A 19,671-nucleotide genomic window follows, 5' to 3' on the forward strand; every position below is an offset into this window, starting at 1 on the left:
CCCCATTAAGCCTTGTTACCTTAGTACTACTACGCTGTCTCACTTCTGAATTCTTTCTTGTGGAAAGATAAGACAGAATTCCACCCATTAACATTATGGATCCACCCTATTAGCCGAAATATCTGATTTGCATGGCCTGTAGCTATTTTTTTTTTTTTAAAGATTTACTTATTTATATGAAAGGCAGAGTTCCAGAGAAGCAGAGGCAGAGGCAGAGGCAGAGATAGGTCTTCCATCTGCTGGTTCACTCCCCAGATGGTCGCAATGGCCGGAGCTGGGCTGATCTGAAGCCGGGAGCCAGGAGCTTCTTCCGGGTCTCTCAGGTGGGTGCAGGGGCCCAAGAACTTGGGCCACCTTCTAATGCTTTTTTTTTTCAAAGATTTATTTATTTATTTGAAAATCAGAGTTACACAGAGAGAGAAGAGGCAGAGAGCGTGAGAGAGGTCTTCCATCTGCTGTTAACACTCCCCAGCTGGCCGCAACGGCCGGTGCTGTGACTATCTGTAGCCAGGAGGCAGGAGCTTTCTCCAGGTCTCCCACGTGGGTGCAAGGGCCCAAGGATGTGGGCCATTCTCCACTGCTTGCCCAGGCCCATAGCAGAGAATTTGATCAGAAGTGGAGCATCTGGGACTCCAACTGGCGCCCATATGGAATCTGGCACTAGAGTGGCTTTACTTGCTACGCCACAGTGCTGGCCACTCTATGGCTTTCCCAGGCCGTAGCAGAGAACTGGGTTGGCAGTTGAACAGCTGAGACTTGAATCAGCGCCCATATGGGATGCTGCCACTGCAGGCTACGGCTTCACCCACTACGCCACAGCGCCGGCCCTAGCCCATAGCTATTATAAAGTTCACTCCTATTATCCAACATCCAATTGGTACAGTATAGTTAAAGTGGGCTTTGTGAAAAATAAGCCTGATACTAAGAGCTAAGCCACATCACCTTATCAGAAAGACTTAAGAGAATATTTCCCTGGCCGGCGCCGTGGCTCACTAGGCTAATCCTCCGCCTTGCGGCGCCGGCACACCGGGTTCTAGTCCCGGTCGGGGCACCGATCCTGTCCCGGTTGCCCCTCTTCCAGGCCAGCTCTCTGCTGTGGCCAGGGAGTGCAGTGGAGGATGGCCCAAGTGCTTGGGTCCTGCACCCCATGGGAGACCAGGAGAAGCACCTGGCTCCTGCCATCGGATCAGCGCGGTGCGCCGGCCGCAGCGCGCCTACCGCGGCGGCCATTGGAGGGTGAACCAACGGCAAAAGGAAGACCTTTCTCTCTGTCTCTCTCTCTCACTATCCACTCTGCCTGTCAAAAAAAAAAAAAAAAAAAAGAGAGAGAATATTTCCCAAAAACAATAACATTAACGTATCTTAGAGATCCTCAGAAGCAAGTGAGAAGCAGATTCTAACTTTCAACCCTAAAAGATGAAAGGAGGGGTATAAAAAATTAAAATACTGGGGGCTGGCGCTGTGGTATAGTAGACTAAGCATCCACCTTTGGCACTGACATCCCATATGGGCACCGGTTCAAGTCCCAGCTACTCCTCTTCTAATCCAGCTTTCTGAGATGGCCTGGGAAAGCAGTGGAAGATGGCCCAAGTCCTTGGGCCCCTGCACTCCGTGGGCGACGCAGAAGAAGCTCCTAGCTCCTGGCTTCGGATCGGCACAGCTCCGGCCATTGCAGCTATCTGGAGAGTGAACTGGCAGATGACAAACGGAAGACTTTCTCTTTGTCACTCCCTCTCTGTGTGCAACTCTACCTCTCAAATAAATAAATAAAAATACTTGAAAAAAAAAAGTTAAAATACTGAATTGTTTTTAAGAACACAGACTTACTAATAACATCAAAAGATTCTAAAATAGTGACACACAAACTTTTTGGCAAGTCTCATGAAAATGAGAAGAGAAAAATAAAGACAAAGACTAAAGAGAATGGCAGATGGGGTAAAAACAGGAATTAAAAAAGAATGCTATATTGATTTTTCACACCATGAGAAAATTATGGGCCTGGAAAAATGGATAATTTTCTGAGACCAAAGAAGAGCACAAAATAGAATATTATAAATGAAATCCCCATATGAACATAAATGTAAAAATCCTAAATACTTTAAAACTCTCCAAATTCAATATGTTAGGAGATAATATTCATAATCAGGCAAGATTCATCCAGAGAATGCAAAGATCGCTCATTATTAGAAAACCTCTACTGATAATCCACTGTATCCAAAGATTCAAAAAGAAAACCATATGATGATATCGATTAGTGGCAATAATAACAACAAAGATGAATGAACCTCTATTATTTATTTCCAAGCTTTAAAGTAAAGCCCTTGAGTATTTTTGTTTCATTTCTGCCAATAAAATTGAGTTTCCCAGATATTTTAAAATGTAGTATTGTTGTTGTTGTTATTATTATTATTATTATTATTATTATTTTTTTTTGACAGGCAGAGTGGATAGTGAGAGAGAGAGACAGAGAGAAAGGTCTTCCTTTTTGCCGTTGGTTCGCCCTCCAACGGCCGCTGCAGCCGGCGCATCTCGCTGATCCGAAGTCAGGAGCCAGGTGCTTCTCCTGGTCTCCCATGCGGGTGCAGGGACCAAGGACTTGGGCCATCCTCCACTGCACTCCCGGGCCACAGCAGAGAGCTGGCCTGGAAGAGGGGCAACCGGGATAGAATCCGGCGCCCCAACCAGGACTAGAATCCAGTGTGCCGGCGCTGCAAGGCGGAGGATTAGCCTGTTAAGCCACAGCGCCGGCTGTACTGTTATTATTTTTATTCAGGTATGGTAAGGTCACTAGATCAAACAATGACTGCTATTGAAAAAAAAGTGTCACTCAGTTTCCAGAATATGGGCAACAGCCTTTCTTGTGGTTTTGGGAGGAAAGAAAGGGTGATGGAGGAGAAGCAGGTTAAGTACTAGCTAGTTTAAGGATTTTCAGTAGGCTCTAGGTTGTAAGGGTTGTTTCTCTAATTGTCTTGTACCTGGTTCTATAGTAATTAGGGCAGCCAGTTAGTAGCTCAGGATATGAGGCCCATAAAGTTGATGGATGAGGTGTGGACTCTGGATTAATTTGCATGTGAAAGGTATGTGTCTAAGTGAGCTGTTTACTACCTCTAAACCTGGGAGGGACAATATTTCAAGAGTTAGCACAGTCTCAGCGAAATACAGAAAATAAAAAGGCACAACTAATACAAATGTTCATTGACTTGCAATGGGGTTATATCACAATAAATTTACCTTAAATAGAAAATATTGAAGTAAAAAATGGCTTTAATACTGAGAATCTGTCAAGCATCATAGCTTAGTCTCAATTTAACTGTGTTCAGAACAGTTATATTAGTTGGGCAAAATCATCTAACACAAAACTCACTTTATAACAGTGTTGAGTATCTCACGTAATTTACCTCATGAAATTTACTGGCTACTGTACTTAAAGTGAAAAACAGAATGAGAATAGGGGTGCAATTTCACACCAACATAAAGTGGAAAAACTAAGTCAAATCATTATAAATTGAGAAGTGATATACAAAGGTCAAGGAACAAAATTCCAAAGCCTTGCCTTAGAAAAGGAATCTTTGCTACGAATAAAAGATCTAAGAAAAACAGACACCATTCTCCTTTGCAGCTACAGTAGACACTGTTCTGCTATAAATGAATTAAAACAAATAAAATTGACAGTATATCAAATGGAAAATATTCAAAAGATTGTATCAATGTTCTTCGCAATTCTGAAATTAGTGTAATTTTTCATAACTACTTCCAACCTGTTAACCTTCTGTAAAACAGAACTTATCCTTGCATGTGTTATTCTTGAACAAAGGGTTTCTGTGAGATCCAAAAATGGCAGGATGAGAGTGATTTTCTATCACTACAGCTATGAAACACTGAATGTACTAATGGCCTTCATCAGCTCCTTAACAAAAAAGAAATGAGGCAAAAATTTACCTAGAATACACACACAAACACATATATGTAAATATAAAACTTTTAAAAGGTATAAATCAAAATGTCAATGACTATGTGTGGGTAGTAGCACTACACATGAACTGCGAGATAATTCTCCATGTCTTAAATTATGTATATTTTAGAACCAAAGGCACTAATTCCCTTTGTTCTCAACTGTTTTTTAATGGATCCTGATATAAGGCACAGTCTCATAAGATACAGCTGTCTTCCCTCCAGAGCAAAGGACACATCTGTTCATTGTTCTAAATAATAAATTCTCCTTCTAGGGCAAAGATCAGGCAGACTTCCCACCACAGAAGCTTTGAATTCCTCTCCTGTAATACAACCCACTGTGTATGCAAGTGTATTGCATACATCTTATGAAAAACAAGGATCAGGGCAGGTGATGTGGCATAGTCCATAAAGCCACTGCCTATAGTGCTGGCATCCCATATAGATGCCAATTTGAGTCCAACCTGCTCCATTTCTGATCCAGCTTCTTGCTAATACCTGGGAAAGCAGTGGAGGATGGTCCAACTGCTTAGGACCCTGCACCCACATGGCAGACCCAGAAGAAGCTCTTGGCCACTGGTTTTGGATCAGCCCAGCTCTGGCCATTGTAGTCATTTGGGGAGTGAACCAGCAGACAGAAGATCTCTCTAACTCTGACTTTCAAATAAATAAATAAATATTCAAGAAAAACAAGGATCAGGAAACAGGCACAAATGCCTATTACTATATTTTATGACTGACCCAGAAGTTCTATGTCTTCCAGTATCCATGAAACTGATTAGCTTGCAAGCAGGGTAAAACCTCAGATCCCTCAGTTTCTTTTTTTTTTTTTTTTAATTTTTATTTGACATATAGAGTTAGACAGTGAGAGAGAGAGAGAGAGAGAGAGAGAGAGAGAGAGAGAAAGGTCTTCCTTCCCTTGGCTCACTCCCCAAATGGCCGTTATGGCCGGTGCTGTGCCAATCTGAAGCCAGGAGCCAGGTGCTTTTCCTGGTCTCCCACACGGGTACAGATGCCCAAGCACTTGGGCCATCCTCCACTGCCTTCCCAGGCCACAGCAGAGAGTTGCACTGGAAGAGGAGCAACCGGGACTAGAACTCGGTGCCCATATGGGATGCTGGCACCGCAGGTGGAAGATTAACCAAGTGAGCCACGGCGCCGGCCCCAAGATCCCTCAGTTTCTGATAAGGCAATTTCTACTTTCATTACGCGTAAACATATTTTCTAGGCCGGTGCCATGGCTTAACAGGCTAATCCTCCACCTTGCGGCGCCGGCACACCAGGTTCTAGTCCCGGTTGGGGCGCCGGATTCTATCCCGGTTGCCCTTCTTCCAGGCCAGCTCTCTGCTATGGCCCGGGAAGGCAGTGGAGGATGGCCCAAGTGCTTGGGCCCTGCACCCGCATGGGAGACCAGGAGAAGCACCTGGCTCCTGGCTTCAGATCGGCACGATGCGCCGGCCGCAGCAGCCACTGGAGGGTGAACCAATGGCAAAAAGGAAGACCTTTCTCTCTGTCTCTCTCTCTCACTATCCACTCTGCCTGTCAAAAACAAAAACAAAAAAAACCACATATTTTCTGATATTCGTAAAATAAACATGTTATTACATTACTTGCATAATAAAAGAAAAAATGTTGGGGCCTGTGCTATGGTACAATGGGTTAAAGCCCTGGCCTGAAGCTCCTGTATCCCATATGGGTGCGAGCTGCTCCACTTCAGATCCAGCTCCCTGCTAATATGCCTGGGAAAGCAGCAGAGGATAGCCCAAGTCCTTGGAGCCCTGCACCCACGTGAAAAACCTGGGAAAAGCTCCTGGCTCCTTGCTTCAGACTGGCTCAGCTCTGGTCTTTGCAGCCATTTGGGGAATGATCTAGTGGATGGAAGATTGTCTCTGTCTCTCTCTGAAATTGTCTTTCAAATAAATAAAAGAGGGGGCCGTCGCTGTGGCATGGTGGGTAAAGCCACCGTCTGCAGTTCTGGCATCCCATACAGGCACCCATTTGAGTCCCAGCTTCTCCTCTTCCAATCTAGCTCTCTGCTATGGCCTGGGAAAGCAAAAGAAGATAGCTCATGTCCTTGGGCCCCTGCACCCACATGGGAGACTCGGAAGAAGCTCCTGGCTTTGGATTGGTGCAGCTCCAACCACTGCAGCCATATGGAGAATGAATCAGCGAATGGAAGACCTCTCTCTCTCTCTCTCTGCCTCTGAAATAAATAAATAAATCTTTTATTTTTTTTAAAAAAAGGAATAAAGAAAGATGGATAGATGTAAAAAGACATTCACAATGTTTAATAACAAAAACTGTTAGCATTTATTGAGCACTATGTGCCGAGTATTGTGTTACCAATAATACACTATTTTCACTGCCACAATAATTCTTCAAGGCACTACTGTTCTTGATGAAACAGACACACATACACACACACACAGAAGTTACAGAAGTTATATAAATTTATCCAAGGTCACAGACTTGGGAAATGGGTGTTAGTATCTTTGCCAGTTTTGCCATCAAGGGTCAAGAGGTAGGGAAAGCATTACCAAATCTTTGTGAGGTCTTGGATTTTTTTTTTTTTCCCTTAAGTAACTGTGTTAATCTTAAGAAATAAAGAATAATTGGGGGCTCTTGCTTGGCACAGTGGTTGAGTCACTGCTTGGGCTGTATACACCCATATTAAGAGTGTCTAGTTAGAGTCCCAGCTCCTCTACTTCTAATCCAGCTTCTAGCTTCCTGTTAATGTGCCTCCTTGGAGGCAGCAGGTGATGATTCAAATACTTGGGTCCCTGACACCCATGAGGGAGTGCATGGAGTTCAGGGCTCCTGGTTTCAGTTTGGCCCAACCCTGGTTGTTCTTCTCTGCCTTCCAAATAACATAAAAATAAATAATTTTTAAAAACGAAAAACAATCATGTCCCTAAGAAATAAAATTACTTCTAACGGGCTTACATACAAGTTAGGTTTATTTTATATCCATCCTGTTTTTTATAAGTAATTACTAACATACTAAATTGGGAGCCTTTTTTGCAGTTCCAAGAGAGTCAAAATTTATGTACCTTTCTTCCATATGGCTTCTCTACCATATTGCTGTCACTGTCAGAATTTTCACTCTGAACTGGTTTTGTGAACCCAGATTTGGGCATTTTATAGCTGTTCAGCTAGCTTCTTCTTTTATCAGTCTTCTCATCCTGGATCTGTAAAGAATGGATAAATAAGGTTTACTTATACACAGTAGAATCTACTAAAAGTTTATGTACCACAATTAGTACAATTCTGTCTTCTCTATGTCCCTCCCTATAAAATCACTAACCACTTAATAACTTAAGCTTATAATCCAAGTTCTCTTGCTCAAGTCTACTCAGCCTATCACTAAAATGAGGAAAAGAAAATTACTTTTCTATTACTTGCCACCTTCTCTAGACTAGTAATACTTGGAGTCTTCTTTGTACCTGGGAACAATGAAGTGAAGCAGTAGCAAAGGGTTTCTTGTTAAGCATGGATTCACAGGTAGGGAGTTCCCAATACTTTTCCTGGTAGCTGTTGTGTTAGTCTGGAAGCATTTCTGCAGACCCAACCAAGAAATTGAAGTGTTGTAGATTGGTATCTAATTCCCTTTATCAAACCCATCCGACTTAAACTCTGTAGAGGAATTTAAAATCCTTCACTGAACATCTCCAGGCACTTTATCAACCTATGTGTTGACAGAATACTTATATTGTGCTATAATTATCACTTCATGCAACATTTTCTTTCCAATTTATTCAGCCTTTTCTCTCCTACTTTGAAAGCTGACTACAAAGGTCAAGGACTCTCCCAGAAGCTTATGCTTACAACAAGCTTATAATTGAGATAAAAAATAGGGGGAAGAGGGTTCTACACATAAAAGAAGCAGTTATGAGGCTAGCTCTGTGCTGCTAATAAACTATTAACCATATGTGGTAACGACTGCACTGACAGGCATTATGACACAGCAGGTTAAGCCACTGTTTGGGATGACCACATCCCAGTGGAGTGCCAGTTCGAGTACCAGCTACGTTGCTCTTCCAATTCAGCTTCCTGCTGATGTGCTTTGGAGGCAATGGATAAATGCTCAGGTGCTTGGGCCCCAGTCATCCATGTGGGAGACCCAGACAGAGTTTCTGGCTCCTGGCTTTAGCTGGGCGCAGCCTTGGCTGTAAAAGACATTCTGGGGGAAATGAAGTAGGAGATGGAAAGTATCTTCTGTCTCTCCTTCTCATAAATAAATCTTTAACAAAAAATAAAATAGCTACTGTATTATACAACAGATATACATTTCTTTCATCACAGAATGCTCTACTACACATTAGTGGGCTAGACTGACGCTCCTAGCCAAGTGAAGCATTACTTGGGTCACAAAACATACAGAATGATTAACAAGTTACATAACAAGTTATATTATATTCCTATAATATCTATATATAAATTATTAAAATTCAGATACCTTTACCAGCTTAGTAATAAAATCTGCTATGCTCTTCAAATTTTTCTATTGGTGCTTTAAAATTTGTTTGGTTTTAATGGAAACAAAACCAAAAAAATCTTAAAAGAACTGAGCTAATTTCTAAATTGTCAAAACCATAGTAAATTGATCTGGATATAGTCAAATCAGAATATACCACAACAGGGGCAGGCATTTGGTTCAGTGGTTAACACTTTGCTTGGGACACTTGCAACCTATCCAAGTCCCTCGATTTGTGTCTTGGCCCATCTTCTGATCCAGCTTCCTGCTAATGTGTACTCTGTGAGGCAGCAGGTGATGGCTTGAGTGGTAGAGTCCCTGCAACCTGCTTAAAAGACCCAAATTGAGTTCCTGGGTCCTGGGGCTTCAGTCTAATCCAGCCCAGGCTGTTGCAGACATCTGGGGAGCAAACCAGTATATGGAAGAAAGACCTGGTTCTGTCTTTCAAAAAAAAAAAAAAAAAAAAAGTATGAGAACATTTAAAAACTGCCTAGATTCAAATCTTTCATTAAAAAATATTTATTTATTTATTTATTTGAAAGGCAGAGTGACAGAAGGAGAAACAGAGATGGGGGTGGGGGAAGATTTTTTTATCCACTGGTTCATTCCCTAAATGCCTAAAACAGCTGGGGTTAGGCCTGCAGAAGCCAGGAACTTCACACAGATCTCCTTAGACAGCGGCAGGAACCCAAGTACTTGGGTCATCATCTGCTGCCTTCCAGGTGCATTAACAAGAAGCTGGATCAGAAGCGCACAGTAGCTGAGAACTTGAAATAGGAACTCCAATACTGGATGCAGGGCAAAACAAGTAGTGGCTTAACCTACAACATCCACCCCCAAAATCTTTCATTTTACAGGAGAGAAACTTAAAAGAAATTAAAGAACTTTTCTGACATTTCACACAAGAGGCAAAGTTTACTTTGGGGCCATTCAACTGTAAGAACTCTAACCATATTATAACACAGCACTGACCGTAAAGCTGGCTTTATATAAAGCTTACAGAGTTACAAGTCACGGAAAAACACAAAAACTCTGACCCAAAAAAGCAAACTGAGTTGCATGAATTCAAAAACAGCCCGAGACTACAAAGATAAAGTATCTGTCTTGCAGATGAAGCAAATTAAAACTAACGGAATATCACATTTTTTTGAGAAAAATTGTACAGCAATAATATACTAAATAGACCATATGTTGGGAAAAGCTTACAGTATTTTTCAGAAGCTGCATTTATAAAAACATAACCCAAAAGGCGGCAATTAATGGAAAACCGAGGAATGAAAATAGAAGCAATAAATAATAAAATGACTAATCCAAATGTATCAATAATTATATGAAATACAAATGGTTTAAACACACCAAACAAAAGACAGAAATTTTCAGGAGGGAAAAATGTGACCAAAAAGAAATTCACTTTAAATACAACAATAAAGGGAAGTTAATATAAAAGAATGGGAAAGATATGCCAGGCAAACATTAATCAAAAGAAAGCAGGGAGCGGGCATTGTGGTGCTCCAGCATCCCATATCGGAGTGTTTGTCTGAGTCCCAGCTGCCCTGCTTCCAATCCTTTTTTTTTTTTTTTTTTTTTGGTCCCCTCTCAAGATTTATTTGACAGGCAGAGTTACAGAGAGAGGGAGAGATATGGAGAGAGGTCTTCCATCTATTGGTTCACTTCCCAAATGCCTGCAATGGACTGAACTGGGCCGATTCAAAGCCAGGAGCTAGGAGCTTCTTCTGGGTCTCCCAAGCAGGTGCAGGGGCCCAAACACTTGAGCCATCTTCTGCTTTCCTAGCTGGGACTTGAACCGGCATCCATATGGGATGTCAGCGCCAGGAGGCAGAGGCTTAACCTACTAAGCTATGGCACCAGCCCCTTCAATCCATTCTTAGGGTAGAAAAAAGTGTGTGTGTGTGTGTGTGTATATATATGTATATATATGATTTATTTATTCATTTGAGAGGCAGAACCACAGAGAGAGGAAGAGACAGAGAGAAGTCTTCCACCCGCTGGTTCACTCCCCAAATGGCCACAACAGCCAGAACTGGGCCAATCTGAAGTCAGGAGCTTCTTCTGGGTCTCTGACTTGTATGCAGTGGCCCAAGCACTTGGACCATCTTCTACTGCCTTCTCAGGCTATAAGCAGAGAGCTGGATGGGAAGAGGAGCAGCTGGAATACAAACTGGTAACCATATGGAACGCTGGCAGCACAGGTGGAAGCTTAACCTACTATGCCACAGCACTGGCCAGGGGGATAAATATTTTTAATATTTTTTAGGACTATAGTCACAAATATAAAGCAGTAATAAAAGAAACAAAAGAAGACATAAATAAATGGACAGTTACAAGTACACCTGGTACATGGATGAGAGTACTCAATATTGTTAAAATGTCAAATTTTCCCCAAATTGCTCTATAAATTCAAATGTAATCCTAGTCAAAAATCCCAGGTTTTTTTTTTTTTTTTTGGTGGAAACTGACCAACTGTTCCTAGAATATATATGGAAATGCTAATGCCCTAGAAAAGTCCAAAGAATTTGGGGGAAAAATAAACTGGTAGATTCACATTACCTGACTTCTATACTTTATAAAAAACAGTAAGCAAGACAGATTAAAGACATACAAATGTACCTATCTGTGTCCAGCTGATATTCAAAAAAACTGCCAATGTAATTCACTGGGAAGAGGATATATTCCTTTTAACAAATGGTGAACAACTGTATATCCATATGCAAAAAAAAAAAAAAGACTGACTCTTACCTAACGCCACAAAGAAGTACCTCAAAATGTATCACATATCTAAATGTATGAGCTAAAACTATACAACCTCTAGCAGAAAACAGATTTTAGTGGCTTTGGATTAGACACAGGTTTCTTATATAAACTATGAAAAATAGAAACTGAAAAAGGAAAAAATGAATAAGCTGGACTTCACAAGTATTAACTTTTGCTCCTTAAGTTATCCTGTTAGAATATGAAAAGTAAGTGGCCAGTGCAGTGGCGTAGTGGATTAAGATTCCACTTGTGGCGCCGACTTCTTAGATGGCAGCAGTTTGTGTCTCGGGGACTCCTCTTCTGATCCAGCTCTCCGCTAAGGCCTGGGAAGGCTCTGGAAGATGGCTCAAGTGCACGTGGGAACTCCAGGTTGCAGCCATTTGGGGAGTGAACCAGCAGATGTAACATTTCTGTCTCTCCCTAATTCTGTTTCAAATAAATAAATAAATCCTTTAAAAAAAAAGAATATGAAAAGTAAGTTATCTCAGGGAAAATACTTGAAAAATCTTATCTTTATAAAGTATCAAGAATTTATAAGGGACTGGGGCTTAGCACAGCAGGTTAAAGCCCCATCCTGAAGCACTGGCACCCCATGTGGGCACCGGTTTGAGTCCTGGCTGCTCCTCTTCCAAATCCTGCTCTCTGCTATGGCCTAGGAAAGCAGTAGAAGATGGCCCAAGTCTTTGGGCCCCTGCACCTGCATAAGAGACCCAGAAGAAGCTCCTGGCTCTTCACTTTGGATCAGTTCAGGTCCGCCAGTTGTGGCCATTTGGGGAGTGAACCAGTGGATGGAAGATCCCCCCCCCGCCCACCTCTCTCTGTAATGCTTTCAAATAAATAAAAGTAAATCTTTTAGGGGCCAGCGCCGTGGCTCACTTGGCTAATCCTCCGCCTGCGGCGCCGGCACTCCGGGCTCTAGTCCCGGTCAGGGCGCCGGATTCTGTCCCGGTTGCTCCTCTTCCACTCCAGCTCTCTGCTGTGGCCTGGGAAGGCAGTGGAGGATGGCCCAAGTGCTTGAGCGCCTGCACCAGCATGGGAGACCAGGAAGAAGCATCTGGCTCCTGCCTTTGGATCGGCACAGTTCCGTCCGTAGCGGCCATTTGGGGGGTGAACTAACGGAAGGAAGACCTTTCTCTCTGTCTCTCTATCTATCTGTCAAATAAATAAATAAATAAATAATTATTAAAAACTTTTAAAAAAAGAATATATAAGACTTCTATCTAGAATATATAAATAACTCATAAATCAGTAACATAAACCCAATTTTATGAGTAAAAGATTTTACTATAGTTCACCAAATAATATACAATGAACGGCAAATATGCACAAAAAAGATGCTAAATCTCCTTAGTTACCAGAAAATTAACAATGAGATGTCACTTATACACACCCAACAAAGATATAAAGAAACTGGAACTCTAACAGTGGTGGGCCGGGGGAGATGTGCAAAGTGGTACAGCTGCTTTAGAAATCAAAGTGCTTGGTGATATCTTCCTGACTACTAAGTTATTTTCTTCCATCCTTTGTATAACAGTCTTGGTGGCTTATTACACTGCTTTAACTTCAACCTCTCTGCCCTGAGGGCTGAACAGAGCATCAATACCTTCCTGCTAAGGGTAACTTTCTTATTTAAGGCAACTAGCTGCAATCTCTTTGACAGACTTTGTCATCCAAGAGCTAAAGGATACAGTCAGTTTTAAAGAATTTATTCTGCCTTTTCAAAGATATTTCTGCCCTTAAAATACACTTTTGCTCCTAACAGACTAAAAAGTCTATGTTTTTATCTAACAGCAACTCACTTCCAGAGTTAACATTCTATAAATGAATGCTGTTAGTTTTTCTACAATACTAAATTTGTAACAGTAAAGCATATCTTCTTGGTATCCTATCCTCTTGGTGTTTTTTCTTTAATGATACTATTTGTAGTTGTTCAAAGGGATACTAAAGTTAATTTTTAAATATTATTGTCATCTCTGAATGATTTTGTTTATAATAAAGATAAAATATTCTGTTGCTATTCTAAGGTACCAAGACAGCATATAAGTATAGGAGACCACTTCAAAAAGTTTGCGGACCACATTATCATTTAATTCCTTTTCCCATGAATTTTTGAAGGACCCTTATAAAGACACATTAAAAAAAAAAGCCCTAGTGCAAGGAGCCCACATTGTGGTGCACTGGGTTAAGCCACTGCCTGCGATCTGGCATTCCATATGCGCACGGGTTTGAGTCCAGGCTGCTCCACTTCTGATCCAGATCCCTGCTGGGCCCTAAAATTGGCATGAAAGACCTGGGTGGAATTCCAGGCTCCAGACTTTGGCCTGGCCTGGCCTAGCCCAGCCCAGCCCCAGCCATTGCAGCCATTCAGGGAGTGAACCAATGGATAGAAATCTGATGTGCTGGCATTTTTTCTTCATCCACTTATATTTATTTGAAAGGTTGGGTGTGTGTGTGTGTGTGGATATCACATGCACGTGTACACACTCCCCATCCGCTGGCTCACTTCCCAAATGCCCACAACATTGGGGATTGGGATGAGCCATGTCGAAGCCAGAGCCCACAACTCAATCTGCGTCTCTCACCTGGGTGGCAGAAACCCACCTAAAGTTATTAAATACTTGATCCTTCTCAGGAAGCTGAAACTAGAAACAAAGCTAGAACTTAAACCCAGGCACTGTCAATATTGGACGTGGGCATCCCAAGCAGCTTCTTAAATACTACACCAACTGCCTGCTCCATGGCAGTTTCCAGCTTTGATGAGGTATTCCTCAGTTCACATTATTGCTTCTAGGACATTTCAATCTAGTCCCAAAATTTAAAAGCTGTTTTTTAAGGCTCATGCCACTTGATAATTTAAACTTGCCCAATTACCATAAGCAAATAGAACACTTTTTAAAAGATATATTCCTAATTTGATTTTTAAAACTACTGAGTATCTAGTAGGTAGTGATGGGGGTGGTGATAAGAAACCTCTCTTAGTAGCTGCCAAGGTGGTGGGAAGTGGGAAACAAACTAACAGCTTAACCCATTAAGTCTCAACATTTCAACTACATTATATTTATTTCAAAGTTCTCATAAGTGGTAAATTTATTGCTCAAATGAAGTCTGTACAGGTGTCTGATATATAGCATGACACATAATGGGTTAATGAGTACAAGGGCTTCCTTTAAATGGTGAAAATATTTTGGAATTAATATAGTGGTGACAGCTGCACACCAATTTGAACATACTAAAAACCACTGACTTGTATATTTTAAAATGATTAAACAGTGGATTATACATTATACAATATAAGTATATATACATTATACATTGTTACCTCAATTAAAAACTTCCCAGACGTTATGGTTTAACCATTGTGAAATCACTGTACACATAATGGAAATGAACAGCTGAGTAAACAGACAGTGAGGAGTGGGAGTCAGATTTCTCATCGCTGGAATTAGAGTTTGCAAACAGGCAAGGCAGAAGGCTAGAATGTGGAATGCATTAGAACTGGAGATACAAATATGAACTTGTGTTTAATACAGATGGTTATATACACAATCATTTGAGTGTGTGCATGTACACACATATTTCCTGCGTATGTTTGCTGAGAGTGCCCACAAACAGCAAAACTCCAGTATCAAGAAGCATTATCTAACAAGCAGATCATGGTTACTAATAAATACGTTGCTCTAACGAAAGTAACCAGTGCTACTTGGAGAAATGACTGATCCTAGGACTGAGGTAGGAAACTACTCCTTAAAACGTCAAAGGTCATCATAAACAAAAAAGCAAGTCTGAGAAACCAGCATAGCCGAAAGAAGCCCAAAGAAAACGCGATGACTAAATGTAATGTGACATTCTGGACGGGATCTGGGAACAGAAACAGGACATTAGGTAGGAACTAGGGAAATCTAAGTAAAGTATGGGACTTCAGTTAACATATTAATATTGGTTTATCATTTCTGACAAATGGACACTATTAATGTAAAACATTAATAATGGAAAAAATGGTGTGAAACATATAGGAACTCTTTACTATCTGAGCCATTTTTCAGTAAATTTCAAGCTATTCTAAAGTGAAAGTTCATAATCAGGGGGCCAGCATCATGGCAAAGTTGGTTAAGCTATCCTCTGCAATGCTGGTATCCCATATGAGGGCTGGTTCCTGTCCTGGCTGCTCCACTTCTGATCCAGTTCCCTGCTAATGGTCTGAAAAAAGCAGCAGCAGATCACCCAAGTGTCTGTGAAGCCATCACTCACACAGAAGAAGCTCCGGGTTTTGGCCTGGCCCAGTGCTGGGCATTATGGCCATCTGGGGAGTTAGCTGGAGTTGAACAGGGATGTTAAGCGTCACACCAGCAAACATCAACTGGTTCAGAGTTTGAATCGTGAAAAGAAATAGTAATAGTCTGCTCCAGTACTTGACAGCTCTTAGTTTTGTATCCTTAGTGTGAATGATTACATCACACTAGGTGTGATGGAAAACCTCCCTCTCTCCCCTTCTCTTTCAAAATTAAATACACAAATAATAAAAAGTTCATAAATAAAAATGTTCCCAAGGAAGTTTTGTTCAGAAACCATTTTTTTTTTTTTTTTGGACAGGTAGAGTGGACAGTGAGAGAGAGAGAGAGAGAGAGAGAGAGAGAGAGAAAGGTCTTCCTTTTGCCGTTGGTTCACCCTCCAATGGCCACCGCAGCTGGCGCACCACGCTGATCCAAAGGCAGGAGCCAGGTGCTTCTCCTGGTCTCCCATGGGGTTCAGGTCTCAAGCACTTGGGTCATCCTCCACTGCACTCCCGGGCCCCAACAGAGAGCTGGCCTGGAAGAGGGGCAACCGGGACAGAATCCGGAGCCCCGACTGGGACTAGAACCCGGTGTGCTGGCGCCGCAAGGCAGAGGATTAGCCTATTGAGCCGCTGCACCAGCTATTTAGAAATCCTTAAACAATAACTCCATCCTTTTCAGAGCAAGCACCCACATACCTCCCAGTACCTCATACTGATTTGTTGTCACAGCTTTTATATCCCTACTTCAAATCCTGCCCCAATTCTGTTCTTCCTCCAACTTCATGTTTATACCCCATTCCACATTCTTTTTTTTTTTTTTTGGACAGGCAGAGTGGATAGCAAGAGAGAGAGACAGAGAGAAAGACCTTCCATTTTGCCATTGGTTCACCCTCCAATGGCCGGCCACAGTGGCGAATCGCGCTGATCCGAAGCCAGGAGCCAGGTGCTTCTCCTGGTCTCCAATGCAGGTGCGGAGCTGGCCTGGAAGAGGGGCAACTGGGATAGAATCTGGCGCCCCAACTGGGACTAGAACCCGGTGTGCCGGCGCCGCAAGGCAGAGGATTAGCCTGTTGAGCCATGGCGCCGGCCCCCATTCCACATTCTTTTGGTTGCTTATGTTCTTTGAACTCTCACCATCAAAAACCTTTTCAATCTCACTTTAGCCACTTTTTCATCTTTAGAATTTTATAAATATATTTGGCCTTTTTTTCTATCTGGTAATCATAATCTTCCCACTGGTTTGTGAAAGAAAATTTATGCTGTCATTTTGTTTCATTTTTCACAAGTTGTGATTAAAAATAAATAACTTAAAATGTATCACTTCAACCCTATATAAGTATGGCATTACCTTTATCCACACTGTTGTGTAACCATCACCACTATTGACCTCCAGAACTTGGTTTCCTAACTGAAACCTATTAAACAATAACTCCTGAATTCCTACTCTTGCCAGACCTGGGTACTCCCCCATTCTACTATCACTATGAATTTGACTACACAAGGCACCTCATATAAGTGGAATCATAAATATTTGTCCCTTTATGACTGGCTTATTTCACCTGACATGATAACTACAATGTTCTGGCACATGGCACAACATGGAATTTCCTGTTCCTTTCCTTCCTTTTTCAGGCTGAGTAATATTCCATATACGTACATACACACACACACACACACAATTTTACTGAACCACTCATCAATCAATGGACACTTAAGTAGCTTCTACCTTTTGGCTATTATGAATAATTCTACAATGAACATGGAAGTACAGCACAAATATATCTTTGATGCCTATAATTTAATAAAATATTTCATCTACTTGAAAGGCAGAGCAACAGAGGAAGGAAGAAAAAAGGACAGACAGGAGGGCCTTCTATTCGCTGGTTCACCTCCACATGCTGGCAACAGGCAGGGCGAGGTCAGGCTGAAGCCAGCAGCCTGAACTCATCAGGAACCTAAGCATATCATCTGCTGCCTCACAGGATGCATGAGCAAAAAGCAGGATTGAAAGTAGAGCACTTAAGACTCAAAACAGCATTCCAATTTGAGATGTGGGTGTCCCAAGCAGCAGCTTACCCTCTGTGCCACATCGAGGGTCCATGATGCCTGTAATTTTCTTTATCAATACTTCCCTCACTTTTGGGTTTATACCTTCTCTACCCTAATATCAGGAAATGCATTTAATCTTAATCCTTTCATTTCTTTGGATATTTAACTCTTCTCTAATTATTTATAATGCCAGTTTCTTTTTTTGTAAGTCACAATCTTTTTCCTCTACATAACAGAATCTTTTTCTGGGATTCCTCATCTGTCCTACCACTTTGTCTTTTTGTATCAATTCTATAACTGTTTTTAGTATAACTTTCTATTACTATTTTAGTCCCTCTTCATTTTTTTTTTTTTTTTTTTTTTTTTTTGGACAGGCAGAGTGGATAGTGAGAGAGAGAGACAGACAGAAAGGTCTTCCTTTGCCGTTGGTTCACCCTCCAATGGCCGCTGCGGCCGGCTCATCGTGCTGATCCGAAGCCAGGAGCCAGGTGCTTCTCCTGGTCTCCCATGCCCTCCCATGCAGGGCCCAAGGACTTAGGCCATCCTCCACTGCCTTCCCGGGCCATAGCAGAGAGCTGGCCTGGAAGAGGGGCAACCGGGATAGAATCTGGCGCCCCAACCGGGACTAGAACCCGGTGTGCCGGCGCCGCAAGGCGGAAGATTAGCCTGTTAAGCCACGGCGCCGGCCCATCATTTTTATTTTTCAAAATCACCTTGCCAACTTTTACAAAAGAACTTTAGAACTAGTTCCAACAAGGTAAAAATTTTAATATCTGTGTCAAAGTAATAAAGAAATTAAACCACAAAATTACTATGGAAAAAATCCCCTAGATTGGGCAAAAACCTTTTCAAAATATGATATGAAAGAAAAAAGTCATTTTTATAAGTCCTCCATAAAAATTTAAAATGCAGAAGTCAGTGTTATAGCACAGTAGGTTAGGCTGATGCCCACAACGCCAGTATCCCAAATCAGAGTGCCAGGTCGGGTTCTGGCCGATCCACTGTCAATCTATTTCTGCTAATGCACCTGGGTAAACAGAGGAAGATGGTCCAAATACGAGGGACCCTGCCACCATGTGGGAGACCCAGATGGAGTTACGGCTCCTGGCTTCAGCCTGGCGCAGCTCCAGCCATTGCAGGCATGTGAGTAGTCAATTAGTGGATGTTATGATCTCCTTGTCACTCTGCCTTTCAAATAAATTTTTTTTTTTTTTTTGCTAGGCAGAGTTAGACTGAGAGAGAGAGACAAAGAGAAAGGTCTTCCTTCCATTGGTTCACCCCCCAAATGGCCGCTACGGCCGGTGCTGTGCCGATCCAAAGCCAGGAGCCAGGTGCTTCCACCTGGTCTCCCATGCGGGTGCAAGGCCCAAGCACTTGGGCCATCCTCCACTGCCTTCCCAGGCCACAGCAGAGAGCTGTAGTGGAAGAGGAGCAACCAGGACAGAATCCGGCGCCCTGACTGGGACTAGAACCTGGGGTACCGGCGCCGCAGGCGGAGCATTAACCTAGTGAGCTGCGGCATAGGCAAAAATAAATCTTATAAAAAAAGAGAGAGAGAGAGAAAGAGAAACTATAATGCAAATAAAAGCAAAAATCAGAAGAATGTTTTCTGTATATGAAAAATATCAATGAATAAACAACTTACTACCAAAAAAGAATCACAAGACATGAAGAGTCAGTTCAAAGAATGAGAAATACTGAATGAACAGAGGTATTAAAATTCATTCATAATTCTAAAACTATAAAATAATGACTTACTTAAAAAATAAAGACTTATTCAAAAGTCTGGCAAAGATTAAGGATGGATCAACAAGGTTCAGGAAAACCACCATTCTCATATGTTGCCTACAGGGATGAAACTGGAACATCCTCTTTGGAGAGTACTTTGGCAGAAGCCATCAAAATATAAAATGCACAGCCTTTTGTCCTGCAAGTGAACTGCTCATACAATTATGTATAGACAATAATATACAAAGACATTCAAGAAAGTGTTATTAGCATGTCCAAAACAAGAGAAGGAGGGAGTGTGGGTGTTGAATATCCATTTAGAAGAATCTAATTAAACAAATTACGGTGCATTTTAATGTTTAAAATTATTCAAATGAAGAAAAAAAGCCTCTTCGGGGCCCGCGCTGTGGCATAGCGGGTAAAG

At 41.9% G+C, this 19,671-nt stretch overlaps 1 protein-coding gene across 5 annotated transcripts in view; it reads right to left on the bottom strand.

Moving 5' to 3' along the window:
* The window catches only part of ANKRD12 (ankyrin repeat domain 12), a 145,820-nt gene that overhangs the window by 104,570 nt on the left and 21,579 nt on the right, over nucleotides 1-19,671 (bottom strand). For 4 of the 5 annotated variants that reach the window (XM_062201368.1, XM_062201369.1, XM_062201365.1 and 1 more), the window contains exon 2: nucleotides 7,002-7,139. In XM_062201368.1, coding sequence (XP_062057352.1) covers nucleotides 7,002-7,088 — 87 coding nt within the window. In that variant the 5' untranslated portion in view covers nucleotides 7,089-7,139. Of the gene's footprint in view, nucleotides 1-7,001; nucleotides 7,140-7,394; nucleotides 7,479-19,671 lie in introns of those variants that run through there. The other variant, XM_062201366.1, reaches the window with a different exon arrangement.

Source organism: Lepus europaeus, chromosome 9 (genome assembly GCF_033115175.1).
Source record: "Lepus europaeus isolate LE1 chromosome 9, mLepTim1.pri, whole genome shotgun sequence".
In the NCBI taxonomy this organism is placed as follows: domain Eukaryota; kingdom Metazoa; phylum Chordata; class Mammalia; order Lagomorpha; family Leporidae; genus Lepus; species Lepus europaeus.